Here is a 22853-nt window from a genome sequence, read left to right on the forward strand (position 1 = left end):
TAAAGAAATTACAGAGATGCTGTTAGCCATGGCCCTTCATGAAGGAAGTAGCAGCACCAGGATCGATGTTGTATTTGATGATGATGATGATGATGATGAGGACGATGACAACGACGACGACGATAATAATAATTATTTATTATAATAAAAATAATATTATAAATTGATATTTTAAGAGGAGGCCTCCAATCACCTAGAGGTGGTTTTCAGGAGGGTCCTCTTAAAAATAAAAGTCTAAAATATACATTAAGATTAATGTCCAAAATACAGTCTATGTCACTTTATTGTTATCGAGAAATATCGATAAAGAACTTGGAAAGAGAGAAGAGAGGACCCAAGATGGGTAATACATACAGGAGTATTCACCCTGAGTATCGTGTACAGAAGTGGAGGCTGTTTTTGTCCAACACAGAGAACAAACAGCGACTTATTCACTCTATTGTTACCGAATGGCAGAAAGAATGTTATAGTGTCAAGCTTGCAGTGAAGGAGCTGTATGCCACAGTAGCGGAAGAGCGCTATAAAATAACATCAGACAGATCAGAACTGTTCAAAGAGCTAGGATCTACACAAGAGGAAGTAGACACAAGGCTGTTGCTTCATGTGTATCATTCAGGAAGAAATGGATTTACTACAGTGGTGATTTCATCTGACAATATCAATGTGTTTGTGCTAGCTCTTACTTTCAAGAGTTCCATTCCTTCCTCAGTGTATAATTTATTAAGTGCGGATTACAGGCCAAAACAAGGTATATTGACATCATGTGTGTTGTCCAGCACCATGGTTCAGAGGTGTGCTGATATCTTCCTGGGCCACGTCATTTTAGAAGACAAAAGATTTATATATATTTATTTTGTATCTGTATCAATGTAATCAAAGAAATATGACTTCCACAGAAGTGTCTTTTCACTCAAATGTGCTTTAAGTTTAACGTTAAAAATTTAATGCTAAAGAAGCCTGGTCAGTTTGTTCTTGGCAGGAATACAACTAAACTGTGAGGAATTCTTGTTAGAGGGTCGCAAAGAGAAAACAAAAAATATCAAGAAAAAGAATATGGAGAAATTTTTAAGAAATGAGGCCTGGTTGCCATAGCAACCAAACAGAAACCCCTTGACAAAGATATCTCAACCTCAAAACATGCTGTAGCACTCATTTATTGTATTTAATCCAGAGTTAGTTCACTTTTTCAAAGTAGAACATTTTATATTATTATTGCAAAAGTCAGTCAACAAAAGTGATCATTAAACATTATCAGTGACGTCATTTGACCATGTGATTTTCAAATGAAAGCTACATCGTTAGCGTGGCTCTCATACATAAAGATAAAGCAGAGTGAACAAAGTTTCTAAAAAGGTATGATAGCCTTTGTCCTTAAGAGTGGTAAGAAATTCGAAATTTTGATGTGGCTAAATATCATTTAGGCAAGGTTAAACTCGAGCTAATGCAACTAGCTAGTGTGCCCATCCAGCTAATATCATTTAGGCAAGTTAAATATGAGCTTATGCAGCCAGCGGTTTCCGCGTTTGGGAGTACGTGACCTGTGGGGCGGCCTTCAGGGGTTTTGCAGGGGTTTATGGTTCATTGCATAATAGTGTTGTAGTGTATTCTGCTGATTGTTGCGGATCAGTTGCACTGCTTTGCTCGCGAATCATTGCGGATTCTTGCCTCTTCGTTGCCTTTGTTCTCTTTCAAGAGCTGTTGTCTATCATTGTTTATACAATAATGACGGCCAGGTCAACCCGTAACAGTCAAGCGGCGGCCTTCGATGCCATTGTTTCTGTTGCTGAGACGACTCGACCACGTCCCAATGATGCAAATCTCCCTCCATCAACTTCACAGACGCCGGTCGTTCCTTCGACGTCTCAAGCTCAGCCTGCTGATCAGCCTTCTCCCGCTTTCTTGGCATCGGTTATCAATGCGGTCAAGCAAGCCCTCGCGGCCGAGCAAGCTTCAAATTTGCCATTGACGCCTCCAGTTTCTTCATCCACGAGTGTGCTGGAGGCGGCCATGCCTGGGGGCGTTCCTCCATCGTCTCTATCTTCTGGCCAGCTAGATGCTCAAGTCTCAGCCCTGGCAGCCTCTGGCGTTGGCTTTCCGCCAGTTTCGGCGGTCGCTGCGAGCGCTACGGCGCAAGGTAGGCCCAATTTTGTTGTGCCTTCTTTTGTTTCTACGTTTGCCTCGCCAATACCCGCACTCGCAACTTCTTCGTCCAATTCCGCTATTGGGACCGCGTCGCTCGCTCTCGGCGGTGTTTCTTCGCCGGCCCAGTCGCCTATACTGCATCAGGCTTTCGTGGTTGGCCCTGGGTTTTCGCCCATTCCAGCGAAGCTCGTAAGCCAGATTGTGGCTGGGAAGTTTGTAGAGCTGAACGAGCTGCTTTCGGTTAACATAGTTTCAACTGAGTCTGAGCCTCAGTTGCTGCTCGACGGTCGGTTGGTGCTAACTTCGACACCTAAAAAACCTAAACGGCGCATTGAGGATATATCGAGTTGGCTGGAGGCTTTCTCAGTGTACAGCCTCATTTTGTCGTCCCACTTCCCTCAGCGGTGGAGGGATTTGCTGCAATACCAGCTTTTGATTCTCCGCACATATCGCCAGTTCGCCGGTCGGGTTTGGTTGGCGTATGATCGGGCCTTCCGCGAACACGCTGCCGCAACGAACTTGACGGACTGGTCGGCCATAAATGTCCAGTTGTTTAATTTCCACGCGGCTGGGGCCTCTGTCCGTCCTGGCCGTGAATTGTCAGATGAATCCACGGAGCCACATGGAGCTACGTCTTCCCACATTATTTGCAAATCGTGGAACCGAGGCCGTTGTGTTGCTCCTTCGTCATCATGCCGTTTTGCACACAAATGCTCGAGCTGCTTTGGTCCGCACCGCGTTGGAGCTTGCCCTGGCGAGCCACCAAGCCAGTCCCGAGCTTCTCCCAAACGGCAAGCTGACTCTTCTCCTTCTCGCTCGAGCAGCAAGTCCAGGCGCTAAGCGATTGAAGTAGCAGACTTTAATAGTTGTCATTAGGCCCTCCCATACTGTTTTGACTTTGCTGTTAGGGTGGAGGACTTCTAGCTGCAGGTTTAGGTGCGAATAGACACTATCAGATTGGTTGTTTGTCATTTGCCGCGTTATGTTTGTTATTTCCCACCACTCTATGTTGTTGTTCGTTCGTTTTAGGAGGGCATATTTACCACTTGTATTTTTTTTTTTTTTTTTTTGACCTTTTGTGCTTGAATTAAATCTAGTCGCTTCAGTTTTATTTTCGTGGCATTTGTTGTTTACCAGGTTGTGCATCAATTAGGGGGTTTGGGTTGGGGTTAGATATTATGGGGCCAGGTATTGACTCCTGTTCTATTTGTGTTCCTTCCCTAGTTCCTCTCCCCCCAGTTTCAGCAGTCACTCCTCTGCAGGCGGAGCAGTTTGCCTGGGAGTTGCGGCTCCATCCCCATCAACAGCAGGTTCATTTTGTATTGGATGGAATCCGTCACGGGTTCAAATTGGGCTTCTGCCCGGCCCAAAAGCTTAAGGCGGCTAAGAAAAACAAACCATCTGCGCACCAGCATCAGTCTGTCATTGACGACTATTTAGCCAATGAGGTGTCGTTGGGAAGGGTGGCTGGCCCGTTCGATTCCCCCCCCTTCCCCAACCTCCAAGTCAGTAGCTTTGGTGTTATTCCAAAGAAGGGCCAACCAGGAAAGTGGCGCCTCATTGTGGACTTGTCTTCCCCAGGGGGGGCTAGTGTCAATGATGGGATCAACCCAGATGAGTTTACCCTCCACTACATAACTGTGGATCAAATTATTCGCCTAGTGTCTCGACTGGGAAAGGGGGCCCTCATGGCTAAGTTCGATGTCGAGGCTGCTTACCGCAATGTTCCTGTTCATCCATCTGACCGTTATTTGCTGGGGATGAAGTGGCGTAATCAATACTATGTGGATCTGGCTCTCCCCTTTGGCCTTCGATCAGCTCCTTTCATCTTCAATGCGATAGCAGACATGGTTGAGTGGATCCTCATGCATTCTTACCAGATTCCAGACCTGCTGCACTACCTTGACGACTTCATCACTGCTGGCCCTCCTGAGTCATCTCAGTGTGCGCACAACTTGAGTATTGCAGTGTCAGTATGCAGACGTTTGGGCTTGCCACTTCACCCCGGCAAGTGTGTGGGCCCCTCAACTGTGCTCGTGGTCCTAGGTATTGAGCTGGATTCCGTTAATCAAATCGCTCGTCTCCCCGCCGAGAAATTGTCCGCTTTGCGAGATCTCATTACTTCTTGGCTTTCTCGAAAATGGTGCAATAGGCAGGAGTTAGAATCTCTCATTGGCCATCTGCATCATGCGGCAAAAGTGGTCTGGCCTGGGAGAACCTTCTTGCGTCGCATGATCGACCTGTTATGCTGCTTTCGCAAAAGGGATCACCCGGTTCGCCTTAACAGGGAATTTCACTTGGACCTCCTGTGGTGGCACCAATTCTTGTCAGATTGGCACGGTGTCAGCTTTTGGCTGTTCCCAGGTTTATTGCCAGAGGCAGACGTCGAGGTGGCTTCTGATGCAGCTGGATCAATTGGTTATGGAGCATACTTCAAGGGCCTTTGGTTTGCTGGTTCCTGGGCTCCTTCTCAACAACAGCAGTCCATCGCTTATAAGGAGCTCTTTCCAGTTGTCATCGCTGCTCATGTTTGGGGACACATGTGGTGCAAGAAGCATGTCCTTTTCCGTTCAGACAACGATGCTGTCGTCCATGTTTTGAATTCCAGGACTTCTAAAGTACCGTGTTTGATGCGATTACTGCGCAGCCTGCTTCTGGCAGCCGCTCATCATAGTTTTTCCTTTTCTGCCCAACATGTACCTGGGGTTAACAATCAGATAGCTGATGCTTTGTCTCGCTTTCGTTGGCAGGACTTCAGGCAGTTGGTCCCGGATGCACAGCTTCACCCTACATGGATCCCGCCGGAGCTTCTGGCGGACTTGACTTCTCTGCCCTAGAGCAACAGTGCTTTTCCTTTCTGTCTCAAGGGCTCGCCCCCTCGACACGCCGTTCATACACTTCAGCACAATCAAAGTTCATTTCCTTTTGCCGTCAGCTTGGCAAGTTACATCCTTCTGGGTCCCCGTGCCCAACAGACGAATGGACACTTTGCCTCTTTGTCACGTTTCTTGCGAGAACTATTCAGCACTCATCTATCAAGGTGTATCTGTCTGGGGTTAGAGCCCTTCATATTGAACAAGGGTTCCCTGACCCACTTATGAATTGCCTTCGTCTTCAACGGGTTGTACGTGGAATCAAGCGCTGTCAAGGCTCTCCTTCTTCTTCGCGACTTCCCATTACTGATGACCTGATGTTGGTTATTTGGCGGTCTCTTGACCTTTGCCTCCCGGACCATTGCATGTTCTGGGCAGCTTGTTCATTGGGATATTTTGGCTTCCTTCGCGCGTCCGAGTTCACTGTTCCCAACCTGTCTAGCTTCTCGTCATCTCTGCACTTGGGTGTTCAGGATGTTGCGGTGGATTCACCTTCAGCCCCATCATGCATGCGCATTAAGATTAAAGGTTCCAAGACTGATCCGTTTCGGAAGGGCTGTCTCATTCACATCGGCGTTGGTAGGCATCCATTGTGTGCAGTGCATGCTCTTATGACTTACCTTGCGCTCAGGGGTGATGCTCCAGGCCCCCTGTTTTTGTTCCAGAGTGGTCAGCCCCTCTCACGTTCTGTGTTGACGGATTGGCTTCGGCAGATCATGGTCTCCGCCAGGATTCCTGGTAACTTCTCAAGCCATAGCTTTCGTATAGGGGCTGCTACTGTCGCTGCTCGCAATGGAGTACCAGATCATTTGATTCAGTCCATGGGCCGCTGGTCAAGCAATGCCTATCAGCTCTACATTAGGACCCCGTCGGATGCCTTAGCTGCCCTCTCTAAAAAATTGGCTTGAGGAAAGCATTTGCGCTACCTGGAACGCCCTTTGGAGCTTATCTCTGGTTGCTGTAGCATGATGTTCCTGGGTCTTTCTTTTGGACTTGCAGTCCACCGTGGCTAGCTTCCTAGGTATGTGTTTATTTTGCATTTGCCCTTTATACCAGCTGAGTGGTGCTTGGGGGTAGGTTTGGGGGGATCGGAGGTACCATGTCACCCTGTCCCTGGGTCCCTCCTTTCTCCAAGCACCAGGAGAAGGGTTTCATCTGGGTGGTTCCTGCTTTCCAGGGTTGCCATGGATACCTCCTAGCGGCTTATGGCTTTGGCACCCCGCTAACCTTTAAGGCACCAGTTCCCAAGCTCATCTATTTGCGATGAGTTTAAATGTGGCTAAATATCATTTAGGCAAGGTTAAACTCGAGCTAATGCAACTAGCTAGTGTGCCCATCCAGCTAATATCATTTAGGCAAGTTAAATATGAGCTTATGCAGCCAGCGGTTTCCGCGTTTGGGAGTACGTGACCTGTGGGGCGGCCTTCAGGGGTTTTGCAGGGGTTTATGGTTCATTGCATAATAGTGTTGTAGTGTATTCTGCTGATTGTTGCGGATCAGTTGCACTGCTTTGCTCGCGAATCATTGCGGATTCTTGCACCCTCTCCTCCCTCCCGTTTTGTTCTTGGTCAGGGTAAGTATTCTTCAGGTAAGTAGATTCCACTGAATTTCTTTCAGTGTGACGGTGCCGGTTAGCGGACGCTCATTGGGTGGTTCCTGCTTTCCAGGGTTGCCATGGATACCTCCTAGCGGCTTATGGCTTTGGCACCCCGCTAACCTTTAAGGCACCAGTTCCCAAGCTCATCTATTTGCGATGAGTTTAATTGTCCTGGCCCATGGACTATGTAACAAAATTGTCGACATCCTGAATATCCGTAATCAATTTGCATACAAAATATGGTTTCTTTTGTTGATTGCCCAGCATTAAGATGGTACCAGATGACGTAAAATTAATAATGTTTATTTTGTGACACATTGGCCGCTGAACTATAAAATAACATGGCAAATTCATGGTGTGACACAATATGGCTGCTGACCTAATTAATTCGCAAAACAACTCGGTACATTTATTTTGTCAAAACAAGTCATGGTCATGTTTATTTATTTATTTATTTATTTATTTATTTATTTATTTAACATTTCTTTATACACGGTTAAAAATCATCAGGTAATACTAATATTTAAAGTTATATATAAAAAAAAATTAATACTGATAAACTACTAATAAACAGTCCATGCTAAATACTAATTAATAAAAATTGAAGTAGTAAAGCATTATTAAGTTGTAGTTTGAAGACTTATTAAACAATGTGTTGCTCAGTGTCTGCTCACAACACCGACTGCTCAGTTCTTGTTTCCTTGTAATTCACCAAATTAAAACAGAATTGAAGGCGAGTAGATTATTGATAACAAAGCAGCAATAATTATTTAATTTTCCATTAATATTTTGATATGTACATTAATAGACACACACCACCCTGACACTTAAAAAACATTATGACTTACTTGAAAAAATAGTAAGGAAAATATCACTTACCAAGAGTATCAAAAGAGTAACTAGAACTTTGAAATACACAGAAATGCACAACCCCATTTCTGGCACTCAAACAGTTTACAACATAAATAAATATCTACTTACTTAACAATATATTTTTTTGTTAACCTAATTACTTCACAACTTCACATAAATCTATGGGTTAGTAAACATAAAAAAAAAGAGAAGATAAGAAAAGTAAAGCAAAAAAGACAAAAAATAAAAAAGTTACAAAAGAGATCTGTATATAGTCTTGAGCTTTGTAATGTTGTTATTATGAACTGCAATTTCCCGTTGCACATGTATATTAATTTTTTCGTTTAGAAGCGTGAGAAAACTGTCAAAACAAAGCTTTTTTTCTTGTAAGCAGCTACTATATATGGAGTACTTTGCTATAAGAAGTGAGTAATTCGAGGAGTATAAGTGTTCTTTATTGACGAAAATTCTGTACAGAATCATGCTCTCTGTTAATGTGACATTTTCTTTAGTTTTGCTAGTCCACCATGTTTGGAATAAGTCCCAGAAGAATAAAGTTAATTGACAGAGCAAAAACTTATGATCTAAGGAATGCTTTTCAGCAAGACATTGGGGGCATATGTCATCATCACATATCTGGCACTCTATGGCGTGACAGATATATTTCCATGTGAAGCGAGGTCGGTATTTTGAAAGCCGAGCTTGCATGAGCAAAACAACTCCTGCATCGCTGAGGAAATGTGCTCAGCAACACCTGAATGAATTAACAAAGAATAAACAAGGCATCTTGTAAGCTTTTCACAAGTGCATTGAAGTTAATATCTGATGAAAAAAAGAAAACTTGCAGCAAAACAGCACGTTAAAAAATGAAAAGTAAAAAACTGAAAACTGCACCCAAATCCTGCCAAAAAGCTGATCAAGGAAGTAAAGTAATGATGCAATATAACAAGAGCTGGCAACAATAATGTCCTACAAATGTAGCAAAGGCATAGGGAGCCCACACGCTTATTTGTGAGCTGCATATGCTCATATTATCATGTATAAACAGAAGAGTAGAATAAACTTGCCTGTTGTCTTCTTGTTAGTATTCATTCTGTGCCATGATTGTGTGATGCAATGTACTGGTTGTTGCGACATCACTCCAGGGGATTATTACTATGATATGCCTGCCTTTATGAGGCTATTGCATTTCGTCATTGTCTGGGTGCTGTCACGTGGTTCTGTTACATTCAAACAGTTAATAAATGAATAACCAACGGTGAAATGTGAGACGTGAATCACGTGACAACACCCAGACAATGACGAAACACGATAGCCATAAAAGCAGGCATAATTAACCGCGCGACCATGGGCGAGTATGGTTCTTGCTCTGCACGGGGTTTATTATTGTTTTTGACTGCACAGCCATGGGCCGAGCACTGTTCTTGCTCTGCGTGGTGGTTATTTTTTAGTTTTGTAGGTGACCAGACCCAAACTTCCTCTCAGCCAAATTTTGAATCTTGCAACCTGTGATGTTTATTTGCCAAAAGCTGTTGAAACATTAATACATGCACAATGTTACTGATATTGTTTTCTTTATTGTGGTGTAAAATATAATTATTTTCTTTTGGTTTTATCGAAGCGTTGGATTCGAAGAGAATAATGAATATGCCAAAAAAGGTATAACGTCAGCCATGGAATGTGCTGATGTTACAGCTTTCATTTTCGCTATGTGACAAATAAGATTTTGTTTACTTTGCAAGCTTATTTTGCCAGAAGCGGCGGTCATTAATTTATTTGCGACTTTGCGAGTATTTCTTGAAGTGGCTTTGGTTGTTTCATTGTGGTGAGTTAAGAGATCTGAAGGAAAATTAAATTAAATAGTTGCTGAGGTAAACAGGAGCTTGCCAGAACTTGCAGCATTTATGTCAATGCTTGGAGAAAAAATACAACTGTTCTAAAATTTAATAGCCGTGGATAGCGTAAACCTTGAATTGTGTGACTACTTTGCTTGTCCTTTACACATAGCACAAACAAATTAAATTTTGACTTTCAAGGAAGAAAACTGTTTATTAATAACGTTATTAATAGTGTGACACTCGTTTCCTTTTTGTATCATTCATGGGCATGTCCCAAGCGAACTTCCAGATAAAGACCATTACGTCATCATAGATTTCACAACGGCTAAGAGCGATGGTGCAATAACACAGTTTGTGTTGATCAAGTGATGTGGTGTCTACAGTAATCAATGAATCATCAAGGACTGCTTTGGAATGTGCACTGTGTTGCGACTAGTAGTACTGAGAAAACAGTTAAATTTTAAAAGCACGGTTATGAAATCTAACAGATCTTCTTGTTATTATTACGTCACAACATCCATATTCTAAATGGAGATCAACGGAAAGCACATTGCATCACACAATCATGGCACAGAATGAAAACTAACAAGTAGAAATCAGACAACTTTATCCTACTCTTTTATTTCTGTTTTTAGATTACATAACATGAGCATTTGCAGCTCACAAACTAGTGTGTCGGTTCCATATATGGCAATGGCCACCTTCTCTCGAAAACAATCACTCAAAATTACTAGTACCCAATCTGCCTGTCAGACTATTCATGCTCCCAAAGATCCTCAAACCCACAAGATTTTGCCACCTAGATGGGATAATCCCACAAAAAATGCACAGCTCGCGAGGAGAGAAGTGAGTGGTTCACACTAAGGATGTTTGAATGAATGTTTCCTGCAAACTGTGTTCTACTATAAGGAAAAGTACACAATGTTTGTGTGTGATCCCATAAGTAACGTATCTTTCACCTAGTTTATAGCCAACGCTAACTTAGACTAATCTCTGTAAAGTATTATAGAACCTCAAAGATAACACAGGGTTTTTGAAACAAATATACCATTTTGTGATGTTAATAAAGAAGTAATGTAGGTAAAACATGTTTTACATAGCACGTACAGGTACTTTTCCCTGTTGAGCCCAACCATTCCTCACTAGCGTTACTAATTAATTAATTGATACTTGCCATCCCGTTATTGCACTTGCACTAACAATGGGATCTTTGATCTTAGATCTGAATTTTTAAGAGTGTTAGTTTTCATGATGCTCATCCAAAATATCAAACCTTAAAGGATCTGTTACACAAAGTAATGTTTTATGCTAGTTTTCTCACAATTTTGTTGTGTTGTTGTGTTGTTGCAACGCAGCACATAAGAAACTTTGTGCAGTCTGACACCCATTTAACACCCCTAGGCAACACAATTATTTGCAGCATTGTCACAAACATTGGGAAAATAACACTAGATTTTACTTTGTACAGTGTTGCTACAACGGAAATTGTGCTCTAGACTTAGCTTGTTAACCAATTTTCTTGCAACTTGTGTCAACTGTGCTGGAAACTAAATTTTGACAGCACTCACCATTCAGGCAAGTCACTCTCAAAATGCACTTGCCTGGTGTAATTTTCACTCACTCAGAAAGATGCCTTCCCTCCCCCAAAAAAGTTTCCGTGTAGTGTTTCACAAACCATATGTTTTTTCAATATCTTGTAATCATGGAAGCCCAGCTCCATTTCATGTTGAACTTTCTTGTTCTGGTCTGTTTATGAGACGCCTCCCTAGGATTGCAGACTGATTTTATTGTTTTATCCTTGTGGGCTTGTGGAAGACCAATGTTTTTTCTTTCAATCAATGAAAAATTTTACTAAAAGACCTTAAACCCAAAGATAACTACAACAAAGGCACTATGATTTTCATAAGATTCTATTGATTAATCTTTGTCTGGCAGGTACTGAATCAACAAGACGAAAGACTTTTCTGAAAGTCTATAACAGCACCTGAAAGAGTGTTTTATGGGTTGTGATCACTTAATTGCAAGACGTCACTGCAAGAGGTTTAAATTGCAAGTGAAATTTGTACTAGTTACTGAGGCTTGGTGTACTCCATGTACAATAATTATTGCATTTGCAAATTCTGTTTTTAAGATCTCTGTCTGAATTCATTGACTTGTAAACTAATTCTGGAAGATTATGCGAAACATCGAAAACTGTGTTCTTGTCGGTTCCAAGCTTGAAATAAGTTCATGTAGCTACTCGTGGATGTTCTTCACCAAAAAAAAGGTTAAACAAGAAAAGAAAAAGACTAGTGGGTTAAAAAACAAATGGAAAAGAAAAGCTGAAGAATCCTGGAATCTAACGAGGGTTCACTAGAAAGGAACACGGGTTCTAACCATAAACAATTGTTAGATTTGGTTTTTGTGATATCCAGAATAATCAAGGTCGAGGTAGGGGTTATCGTCTTTGGCTGATAACCCTTAATTACCAAGACCTTGATTATTCTGGATATCACCAAAAACGAATCTAATGATTGTTTTATTATACATTGAATGAAAAAAAATGGAAGTCATGTTTTTGCTTCTTCACTGATGACATTAGCAACGCAAAGTATGCAAACTTTACATGACTACCCTTAGAAATCATGCAGTGCTGTCATACATGACATGATTACCCATGGCCATAGGTGTCCTTGACATGATTATTGTATAGTTTGTAGCTACATGACGTCACAGGTGCTGATTTCAAAAATTCACTGTACGCTTTTGGCCAATCAGAAAAGAGACGGAGAGTTCAATGTATAATAATAGTATTGAAACCTTACTTCAAGGGGGAAGATACAATTGAAAGTACTTCAGCCTTTTCTCAAATTGGCTAGCAAATATGTGAATTAGATAACAAATAAGTGACACATAGTCTCTTAACCTGCTAACTTCTCGGATTCTGACATTTAGTGTGGCTAGCACACAGGGAACAGAGGAGTCCTATTTGACCTTTTTTCCAGTTAAATTTGCCATATAATTGTAGCGCAAATCGATTTTTTGTTGAATCAAATGACTTCAGAATCAAACTACACATGCGATCATGTTGATGATTAAATCTACTATAGATAGACATAATTTTTTTGGTGAAAGCTGTTGTGTGACTTTGCTATGTGATAGCTCATCAGCCTATTCAAGTGTCAAAGTGTATCAGCTTGACCAAGCCCAAAAATGTCTGTCTGTGGGCAAAGTTAATTTTTAATGCTCAGATTGGATTTCAGTTCGTGAAGTTCTAGCTAGTTCTCCTCGCTTCCACTATGTGGGATTTGTCTTCCAATGTGACTTATGTTTCTTCACTGTTATTTGTGTAACATGGAGAATTTGTCCTCAAGAGCAGGATTTTCTTGCGGTGGATTCCACGCCTGCGGTTGAAACTTATAATCTGGCATAATCATGAGCTTTTTAAAGGCTAGCAAGACTGCGGCTTTCTGTTTTAGAGACTTTTTCGACAAATGCTACGGTGGCCTCAATGAAACTGTTTGCTTTGATTTCCGAAATGTACTTTTAGGAGCTCAACCCTCCATTAGTAGTACCATCGATATGTAGAGTGGATTGCCTCTTGTTAATCTTTACTAAACTTTGGAGCAGAAATTCACAATAGCAGCTTCCAGCAACTTCACCTCGGTCATCAAAAACATTCCCAATGCATATTACAGAAGCCAGCAGTTGGTTTATTTACAGTTGACTGTAAATTCAAGATTAGAATTGTAATAGAAATGTTAAATGAACTATACCCAGAAAGCAAACAAAACAAGTTTCCATTTTTAGTGCAACAATCGTAGTCACATAGACCTTGACCTAGAAATGTAAACTGATACATACATGTATGCTTGCAATATTGACTAATACAGTGATTTCAGGAGCTTTACCTACTGGTCAGCGGAATTACTACAAAAAGTTTACAGATGATGGGAGGACATCATTTGTATATCATTTGCATAATCTGCACCACCACTAAAACCCTATAGATTGCTTATGCAATTTCTAGGTTAAAACTGAGTGAGCATAATATTTCTACATCTAGAAAGAAAAAGCTTGGTGAAGATTTTTGTCTTTTCTTGTTATGTAAAATAGGATACTTAAAGTAGAAAGTGTGCATGTGTCATCTGTCTGAAAATATGAGATCTCTAGATGAAGAATAATCTGGACTGCTCATTTTACAATTGAAATTGTAATTTAGTTTAAGTACACTGTGCACTGAGGAGAAAAAATATTTATTTAATTGGCAATCTGACCAGCTATATGAATTCCCTTCCCATATTGACTTGTTTGTCATAAAATTCAAAATTGTTTTGTTCACTGATAATTTGTTTTTTAGAGCCAGGGCTTGTTACATTTGAGAGTGCAAGCAGTTCAAGGTCCTGTTCTGGTATTGATTACACGAGTGTTGTCAGAAGTAGGAGTGCTGGACGTGTCGAGAGGAGTCTTAAACTGGCCAGAAAAAAAGAGCTGGAAGGTGAAATTTCCAGGCGAAACAGTACTGGTGCAGAGATTGTTGTTAATAGTAAGTATTGCATCTATCAAAACTTCCCCATACACGTACTGTAGTTCTAAATTTAAACTCAAACTAAGTTCTTGCTTGTGATTCCTATCTAATCTTTGTTCCTGGGTAACTTAAAATCACTGTAAACTAGTTAGTGCTTAAATAATGAAAAACAAAAGGTAGAAAAAAGATGCAATTATTTGCTGTCTGCTGTATTTGAAGCAGTGTTACGTGTTTCAATCTTTCAAGGGAAAAGATATGGTTTATGGACTAACTGTAAAGTCAAGATGGTTGGATATTGGCCAAGTTGTTTTTTGTGTGTTTATGGACCAAGACAGAGTCAAGGTCCATGGATAAACACACAAAAAAGGAATGCAGCCAATATCCAGCCATCTTGACTGAGCAAGCTTGATCAGCAAAGGATTTATTATATGAAAAATGACACTATTTACTTGTGGAAAACAGCAGGTAATCCTGAGTGGGCATTCAGTCAATCATGCCCGCTCATGGAGCTAACCATATAATAATCTAACAGATAGCATATAGTGTGTACCATATCATCATTCCGTAACTGAAGCCCTCAATGAGGGAGATACTTGAGTCCTGACCATGATAGCCTATTTACTGCACCTTTTTATAACTTGCAACTGTCAAGTTCAGTAGTGACTGATGATTGGGTTTTTTGCAGTCACCAATGATAAATAACATGTATGATAAGAGTGCTTTGATTTTTTTCTGAGTACACCTACATCACTGACAGAAAAATCTTGCATTTAAGCTTATTAATATTTACCAGGTTAAAAGTAGTTGTATAGCCTCATTTAGGGCTGATTTGTTAAAGTGCCACTGAAACGAAATTTTGATTACAAGTGGTAACCCGCACAATCATGAAGTTGTTTATGATCAACAACTTTGAGTTGAGTCCTCGATTGCATACAGAAGACATCATTTTATGATACCAGTTGTTACAGTATCATTCAGCTGACAAAAAAGATACACTACAAACCCAACTTATTTATTTTAGCAATTAAGTAGTGAAATCCTAGTTACAAAGGAGCGACAAACATTGCGTGACTAAAAATTCTAGAAACTACCAGAAACTTAGTATTTCAATGGCAGGCTTTCGTGCAAAAAGGGCGTATGTGACATTTTGGGCCGATTTTTATTTTTTGCAGGATCGAGCTAATTTTTGGCAGACTGACTTGTTTTGACATGAAAAGTATTGTTGCATAATTGTTTTTGTTGAATTGTGCTTTGTTTTTGAGAAATAACGTATTTGTTTAAAATATTTTATTGTTATTTAAAGCTCAATTACAAGAGCGATACAAACTATTACACTAACACTAATTACAAATTTACATTACATTACATTCACAGTCAGCTAGATCTAATTAAGGATGTGGTTAATAATATAAACCCATGCAATAATTTGTACAGATACTTATATATCTCTATATACAACTGTATATATATTCTTCTGCTGGGAGTTCATTGTTTATGTAAACCTTCATATTCTGCCTAAATATTTTGTATGTGGTTTACCATGCATCGTCAAATCGATCCATGGCTCTGTTGTCTGACATTCGTACTTCTTTGTACAACTCCTGGAATAAAGTGGCTCATTACCAGCATCATAAAAAAGTGCAATTGTTCCACTGATGATTTTTTGCAAACTAGATGTGAAGAATACAAAGGGTATCTTAAGTCGCAAAATTACCCAACAGATTTAGTTGACAATCAGTTTGATAAGGCTCTTAAGATTCCGAGATCCAAACTTTTAAGGTTACAGTATACCTTCAGATCGGCAATTTTCTTCAAATTTGGATTTTTGGTTCAAACTAATGGTCGAAGAGTAATCTCTAATTTCTGAAAACAAAATTGAAAAAAACCTAATATTGGCGGAGAAATGGATGTTTTACGTTATGGCTGGAAGTAAAAGTTCCCTCTTGATTGACAGCCCTATAATGTGTATGCAATCAACCGAGACTACTTTCGCGGGAATATTACCGATATTGATACCACGAATTGGCTGGCTACTCAGTTAATCAGCATTGTTAATCCAAGCATTTTTCGTGTTAGATGTAATTCTATTAAGTTATAAGTAAACATGGACCATGGAAAAGTCCGTTTACCAGTTCGAAAGAGCGAAGAATGAATAAAAATACATCAATGAGTGAAGAAGCAAAAGTTGGCCTCGCGGATGAAGCTACGGACGTATCAGGCGGGCAAAAAGATCGAGTCAAGAGAAGAGAAAGGTTGTGTAAAATTTGGGAACTCGACAGCGATAACAGCGATGTTTACGGTGACTCTTTTGTTGAGTTCGATACCGATGAATCGTCCAACTCATTGAGATCCATTGTAATATTATCCATGCACATTTGCTCTGCCGCGCTTTCTTTTGTTTGTTCTCGTCGCCCAGCTACTCTAACGTTCGTATCCTTTTTCGTCTTCCCCATTTTGCCAAACCAGCTTCAAGAAAAACCCAGCTGCAGAAAAATTATCTCTCCGCCTTGAGCGCATTGCGAAATGCAAGGTTTTTTTTGCAGATTCTCGCGTAAATTTCACCGCGAGTTAATGGTAGTAAATTTTCCAAGCGCTGATTGGCTCAGTGATCTGAGAACCCAGTTGAAGGCGTTTGTGGGCGGAGTTTGTTTGCGAAGTAAGATATTTTTCTTAGCGCTGTTTTCTCGGATAAATTTTTTCACTTGAAGCAGACGCTTTAAAGAGTTACAACTCAAACAGAATTTGTTTGTTTGCCCTCAAATTTGGACAGTAGCTAGATTAACATATAAAAAAGAAAAACGTGTCTGCGAATTGTTTATTTCGAAATATTTTTTCTCCGAGAGCAATTTTTGTACGATCACTTCACATTTTTTTAATCCTATTTCGAAAATGTTCTGTAACTTTTTACTACAATTGAATATGGAAAAACGCAGACACACTTTTTTAGTGCTTTTTGTCCTGAAACCGAGGAAAAAAATAAATTGGCGAAAAACAAAATTCGCTTTGACTTGTAGCTTCCAAAAGGTGATTAGGACGCTTGCATTTGGTGACCATGAAAAAATTGGCAATTCATTTTATTTCAAAATTTTTGGTATGGTTTGATAGCCAGCTCTATAAGCTTTAATTTGATATAGGGGCTGAGGTATCTACAGCTTAAACCGGACGCACTACATTGCTCGGACGCGAGACACCCCTGAAGGTATACGGTAACCTTAAGCAAAAAAGGTGAAAACTAACAAAAAAGTTTTTCCTCTGGTACTCGATTATAATCCCATTTTGCCAGACATTCAAAACATCATGAGGAAGCACTTTCACTTATTGAGATCTTCACCTCAAATCACAGAAATTTTTTCCAGCTAACTCTGTTTTCCCTGCTTACTGCCGAACCAAAAATCTCAAAGAAGTTCTAGCACCATCTAAATTTTGACCAAGCTCTGCTGCTAATCAGACAGTCAATGAGGGCAGTTGTTTTAAATGTGATAAAAATAGGTGTGACTTGTGCAAGAATTTTCTACTTCAAGCTTCTAAATTCCAAAGCTCGGCCACGGGTAGGCATTATCCTATCTGTCAAAAATTGTCCTGCTCATCCAAAAATGTAATTTATCTTGCAATGTGCTGTAAATGTAACTTACAATATGTGGGTTCCACATCAACTGAGTTTAAAATTGGATTCCGCAATCATATATCGAATATGCTCAGCAATAGAAAAACATATGAATTGGTGGTAAATTATGATAGTTACCAACATGACTTGTGCAAGAATTTTCTACTTCAAGCTTCTAAATTCCAAAGCTCGGCCACGGGTAGGCATTATCCTATCTGTCAAAAATTGTCCTGCTCATCCAAAAATGTAATTTATCTTGCAATGTGCTGTAAATGTAACTTACAACATGTGGGTTCCACATCAACTGAGTTTAAAATTGGATTCCGCAATCATAAATCGAATATGCTCAGCAATAGAAAAACATATGAATTGGTGGTAAATTATGATAGTTACCAACATGACTTGTGCAAGAATTTTCTACTTCAAGCTTCTAAATTCCAAAGCTCGGCCACGGGTAGGCATTATCCTATCTGTCAAAAATTGTCCTGCTCATCCAAAAATGTAATTTATCTTGCAATGTGCTGTAAATGTAACTTACAATATGTGGGTTCCACATCAACTGAGTTTAAAATTGGATTCCGCAATCATAAATCGAATATGCTCAGCAATAGAAAAACATATGAATTGGTGGTAAATTATGATAGTTACCAACATGACATTTCTCAAATGAGGTTCATCGTCATTGAGCAAATTGTATCCTTCCAAAATCCATTACACTTAGACCAGTTACTGCTTACCAGAGAAGCCTGTTAACACAATTATTCACACTTAATCCACATGGCCAAAAGGCGGGAATTTCGCTCCAAAAGTTGTATTAATAATAGCAACTAATTAGACCTTTTCACTTGTTCTTGCTTCGAGAATGATCGTGACTTGTCCAGCTCCTATTCTATTCATTAGTCCTTTGTAAATAGTTTCAATTGTTATGTGACTGCCTTTTGCGTTCATGGGCCCCGTTGGAGGATTCTGTTATTTTTGTTTTTGGTGGGCTGTTCATGGTCCCTCAGCAGGGAATTTATTACAGTATTGTTTAATTGCCCTGCTTTGGGACTATGTTATAGCCTTAATTATGACTTTTTAACTTAGAGTCGTTTGGGAGGATATGTCCAAGTTTCACAAAACCTGCTTCTTTTATTCTCTTACTGTATATTGATTGCTTGTTAATCAAGAGGTTCTGGTTGTTCCAGATGATCTCATTTAAAATGTCCTGTTTTGTAGCTATTATATCATGGTGGCCATTGAAGTCAGACTGATCTTCAAGACATTCTTTATAAAAAAATTGGTAATTTGCAGGGTAGGTGCCATGGATTGAAATTGCACTGAAGCAGAAAACTAGTTCCTGTATTCTTAAGATAGTGAGACAAGAAAACTTTACAAGGGCTAACATTATCATCTAAATACCTTTTAAGACTCGTGATTCTTTGAGTTTTAATTAAAGATTCAGGGTGAGGCATTTTGAGGCCACCATCTTCATATTCACTAGTTAAGGCCAATCTCTTGATTTTGTCTTTGCCTCTTCACACAAAATTGAATATCACAGAATTTATGCTTTTAATTATATCCTTATCAAAGGAAATAAGGGAGGCTTGATACATAAACTTAGGCGTAGCGAATGCTTTGACTAATCAAATTTTACCAATTAGTGTTAAGTTTCTCCATTGTCAGCAACTTAAAGACTTTCTTATTGACTTTAAAGTTAAATCGAAGTTTAGTTCTTTACTTTTATGCTGATCATAAGTAAAAAAGATACCCAGTGTTTTAATTGGCTGGTTCACCTTGTTTATATCAAGAACTTCATGATTTCGATAAGAACTTCCTAACAAGTAGGCTTCTTTTTCGTCCTTATTGAGTTTAAGCCCTGAACATTCACCATAATTATGTGTTCAATAAGGAACTGAGAGAGTCAAGACTCCTTATCACGTGAAAGGTTTGTTAAGTCATTGGTGAAGGTGATGCATTTGATTTCTTTGTCTTCTACTACTATGCCTTTTATATCTTGATTCTGTTTGGTAGTGGTAAGGAGGATTTCCAAAGCTAAAATAAATAAATAGGGCTAGAGAGGGTCTCCCTGTCTAACCCCTCTTCTGATTGAAAAAAGAGGAGTTGCTACTCCATTATTCATAATGCAGCTCACAATATATTAGTATAAAAAAGACATATCCACTTAGTGAAGGATTCTCCAAAATTGAACTATAACTTTGTATAGTCCATAATAACACCTGTAGTCCGTACTGCATTGAAGATGTTCCTTCCTTTTACATATGCACACTGATTGGCACTGTTAGTCTGCGGATCCACTCGGCTGTCTTTTGTGGATCCACAGCTACTTTGACAATGTTATGACGAAATTCATGATCGATAACAGGACAGACGCATGAAAAACTGACGTCAATTTGTTAAAGGTAGACTAGAAGAACTGACATAAACTTTAAAATGTTGCAATGCTAACACTAATGCTAAACACTCTCTCTATGGTGGAGTAGCTCCTTTGACTTTCATTAAAGGTCTGAAAAGTAACACACTTGATGTTTCACACCTTCATCTTCTTCCTGAGACAGCACAGCCACATCATGATAAATCTGATCTGATCAGGTGATGGTTAACAAGTACTGATTTCCAGATCATGTCTTCAGTAACAGACCAACACAATCAACTATAATTCTGCTAAAAGGCTCTTGGACTGCTGGTATTGGCTGTAGTGGGGCTTTTGGGATACCCAACCATCTCTCAGGCATAAAATGATTTGCAAAATTCCACCACATCTTTTCTCAGACTGGGCCAGTAGAAATGGTTAAGAATCTTCTGACAGGTTTTGTTGATGCCCATGTGGCCAGCTAGGGGGATCTAAGGTGCCATGCTTAAAATCTCCTGTCTGTGTGACTTTGGGACTACAATCTGGTGCTTGACAGCCCATTCATCTTCAACTGGAACGTCAGATGGTGTCCACTTTCTCATTAGTACTCCGTTCTTTGTAAAAAAGCATACAGGACTTCTGAGTCCTTATGCTTTTCTGCAATAAACTGAGATGCTGACATCTTATCAACCTGACCTGATAAACTGCCCTTGGCAGTGACCTCAAATGGCTCAAAAACAGAGGTTTGTGGTGACTCACCCTCCAGGACTTGACTAATGACAGTGTCTGCTAATGTGATCTGATCCTCACTGTTTTCTTTCTTACTCATTGCTCGAGTTACAACACACTTAGGAGCTAAACCACCCCCCAAATGTTTCGTCAGTTCTTGGGTATTTCACATTATTTCGCATTACTTAAAAAGTATTGACTCTTTCTACACCAAACTTGGCAGATGAGCAGGAGACCTATTGCCAATTATATTTACGTGAGAAATGTCAGTAAATGTCAAAGTTGTGACGTCACAGTGATGACGTCATGTTTTTCGCCACTTTTGACACATATTTTTACAATGTGTTCATAAGAGCACATCAAAGGGAGTTGAAACCTGAAAAAATTTTGTCCATATCACAAAAATTAAATGAAATATGGCATTTTTAAATATGAAAAATAACTCTGCAAAATATGGGGTCCCCCCCTTGAGAAAAATCCCCAAATTGGAGCCGTAATTTTGGTCCAGCAAATGCAGCTATGTTGCCCATGTGATGTGCCAGATGACTAAAGCAAAAATAAAGAAGAAAGTTGGAATAAAAAATTATCCCTCTAGTGTTATTGCATTAAAGTTAGTTTTGTTACGTCGTAACCTGTGATGTCGCCCGTTTTTTTACTGTTAATACCATCCCAACAAAGCCGAAAATCAAGTTTCTAAAACCGTATGATTCTTGACAACATCAAGCTTTCTATTTTTCTAGATTATTAGCCTTCGTAGAATAAAACTGAAAAAAATAAACCAGAGAGACTGACTTAAGAAGGACAGTATGGTTAAGCAAATTCCGGCGGGGACAACAAAAAAATAATTAATTTACCATATCTCAAAAAATAATCATCACAGCAAAAAACAGTTTCTGGCATTTTACTCCTCAACTCAAGGCCTTTCCAATGACATAATCTTTACATCAGATTTTACAAAAAATTATAGCACGTTTTGGTGATGTCATCAATTATGACGTCATAATCTGACATTTTGTCACAACTTCCAAATTAAACTAAACTGGAGAACAAAGAAAGTTCATCTGCCAAACTTGGTTCAGAAATATATAAACCAAGCAAATATAGCCTTCATGAAACATTTGGGGGGTGGTTTGGCCCCTATGTGACACATGCTGGATACAGGCTAGCAATTGTCTTCTCTACTGGATCTGAAGACTGCTATAAACAAGGCTTCTCTGTGACAATAGCATTTACAACAACTTTGTCTCCCGTGAGGTGATTTCCCAGGATGAGAGGCACTCCCTCAAAAGGTAACAATGGCTGTATTCCAACTTTCACTGGCACGGACACAAGATTTGACTTCAGGTAAACGGTATGAAGTGGTTCTGGACTGTACTCAGAACAGTTGATACCTGTGACAAGTACACTCACACCAGCAGATGACTCCTCAGAAAACAACGAAGTGTTGCTCAACAGCAGGGGCTACGAGGCTCTGGTATCTCTTAAAATCTTGATTGGTGTAGCATGAGACATATCGCTTGACAATGACACTGAACCATCCTGAATAAATGACACAGAAACTTCCGTAACAGGCTCGCACTAACCTCAGTGCTAGGACTGAGTCTCCAAACCAGGAAATTTAGTAGGTGTATCTTCATCCGCAGGAGGTGGAGATATTGACTTAGTGATAAGACAAGTTGGCTTAGACTAAGTATTATAATGTTGTCTTGCTATTCTCAATTTTTCCAGGCAATTAGAAATCAGATGTCTGTTTTTTCTATATAAAAAAACCAAGTAAGTGGCTTTATAGGCCATCTTATTTTGTCTTGGCCAGGCGGTGTTATAACAATTTGCAGAGTCATTACAAGGATTCTCTTTCGGCTGTGACTCTCCATTCTGGCAACCTCTTTGGTTTCCAGGCCATCGTGGTGCTGTAGGGGGTGGATCTTGACCAGGTGGAGCATAGGGACTTTTGGGCTTTTCCGCAAATGTCACTTTGTGACTTAATGAGAACCCACCTGCTAACCATGCCACGTCCTCCAATGTTTCCGGTTTTTGCTCATTGATGAATGTTTGGACCTCACTGTGAATGCTCTTCTTAAGGTGGCTCAAAACAGTTTCCAGCACTTAGATTTTGATGGGTCGTTATGACTACTCTTTATCACTTGATGCTACAATCATGATATCAAGGACTGCCCAATCATTGGTGAACAGGTTGTTATCATTTTCGTGACACAATAAGTTACCATAGCAACAGTATGACCTCCTGAAAACACCTTTAATTACAGCTTTAGGGGCTGTAAAAAACAGCATGGTGAAATATTTTTATATTATCAACTTTTGATAAGCATGATAAGATGCAACTTTTGGCAAAGTTTT

The 22853-nt window shown here is 39.7% G+C and overlaps 2 protein-coding genes and 1 long non-coding RNA gene across 4 annotated transcripts in view; all 3 read left to right on the forward strand.

Annotated features, from left to right (window-relative positions):
* The window catches only part of LOC110060520 (uncharacterized), a 107955-nt gene that overhangs the window by 21166 nt on the left and 63936 nt on the right, over positions 1–22853 (forward strand). For both annotated transcript variants that reach the window (XM_020767305.2, XM_089284937.1), the window contains one exon: positions 13642–13827. In XM_020767305.2, the coding sequence (XP_020622964.2) occupies positions 13642–13827 (186 nt within the window). The remainder of the gene's footprint in view (positions 1–13641; positions 13828–22853) is intronic.
* Positions 1395–6782, forward strand: LOC149115450 (uncharacterized). Its single transcript, XM_089284936.1, has 2 exons — positions 1395–2134; positions 4893–6782. The coding sequence occupies exons 1-2, from the start codon at positions 1723–1725 to the stop codon at positions 5921–5923; spliced, it is 1443 nt and encodes a 480-aa protein (XP_089141062.1). The 5' UTR covers positions 1395–1722; the 3' UTR covers positions 5924–6782.
* LOC149115451 (uncharacterized) lies at positions 13834–17202 on the forward strand. Its single transcript, XR_016206049.1, has 2 exons — positions 13834–15588; positions 17027–17202. It is a non-coding gene; the product is annotated as an uncharacterized LOC149115451 (long non-coding RNA).

The sequence above is a fragment of the Orbicella faveolata genome, unplaced genomic scaffold (genome assembly GCF_042242905.1).
Source record: "Orbicella faveolata isolate gen_17 unplaced genomic scaffold, um_ofav_v1 contig_13, whole genome shotgun sequence".
NCBI classification, from domain to species: domain Eukaryota; kingdom Metazoa; phylum Cnidaria; class Anthozoa; order Scleractinia; family Merulinidae; genus Orbicella; species Orbicella faveolata.

Bases quoted from the DNA above. Each gene is read 5' to 3' on its own strand.
- LOC149115450 (XM_089284936.1), top strand. From the start codon at position 1,723: ATGACGGCCAGGTCAACCCGTAACAGTCAAGCGGCGGCCTTCGATGCC. The intron at 2,135-4,892 runs GTAGGCCCAATT...TTTCGTTGGCAG, and splicing joins TGCGAGCGCTACGGCGCAAG to GACTTCAGGCAGTTGGTCCC.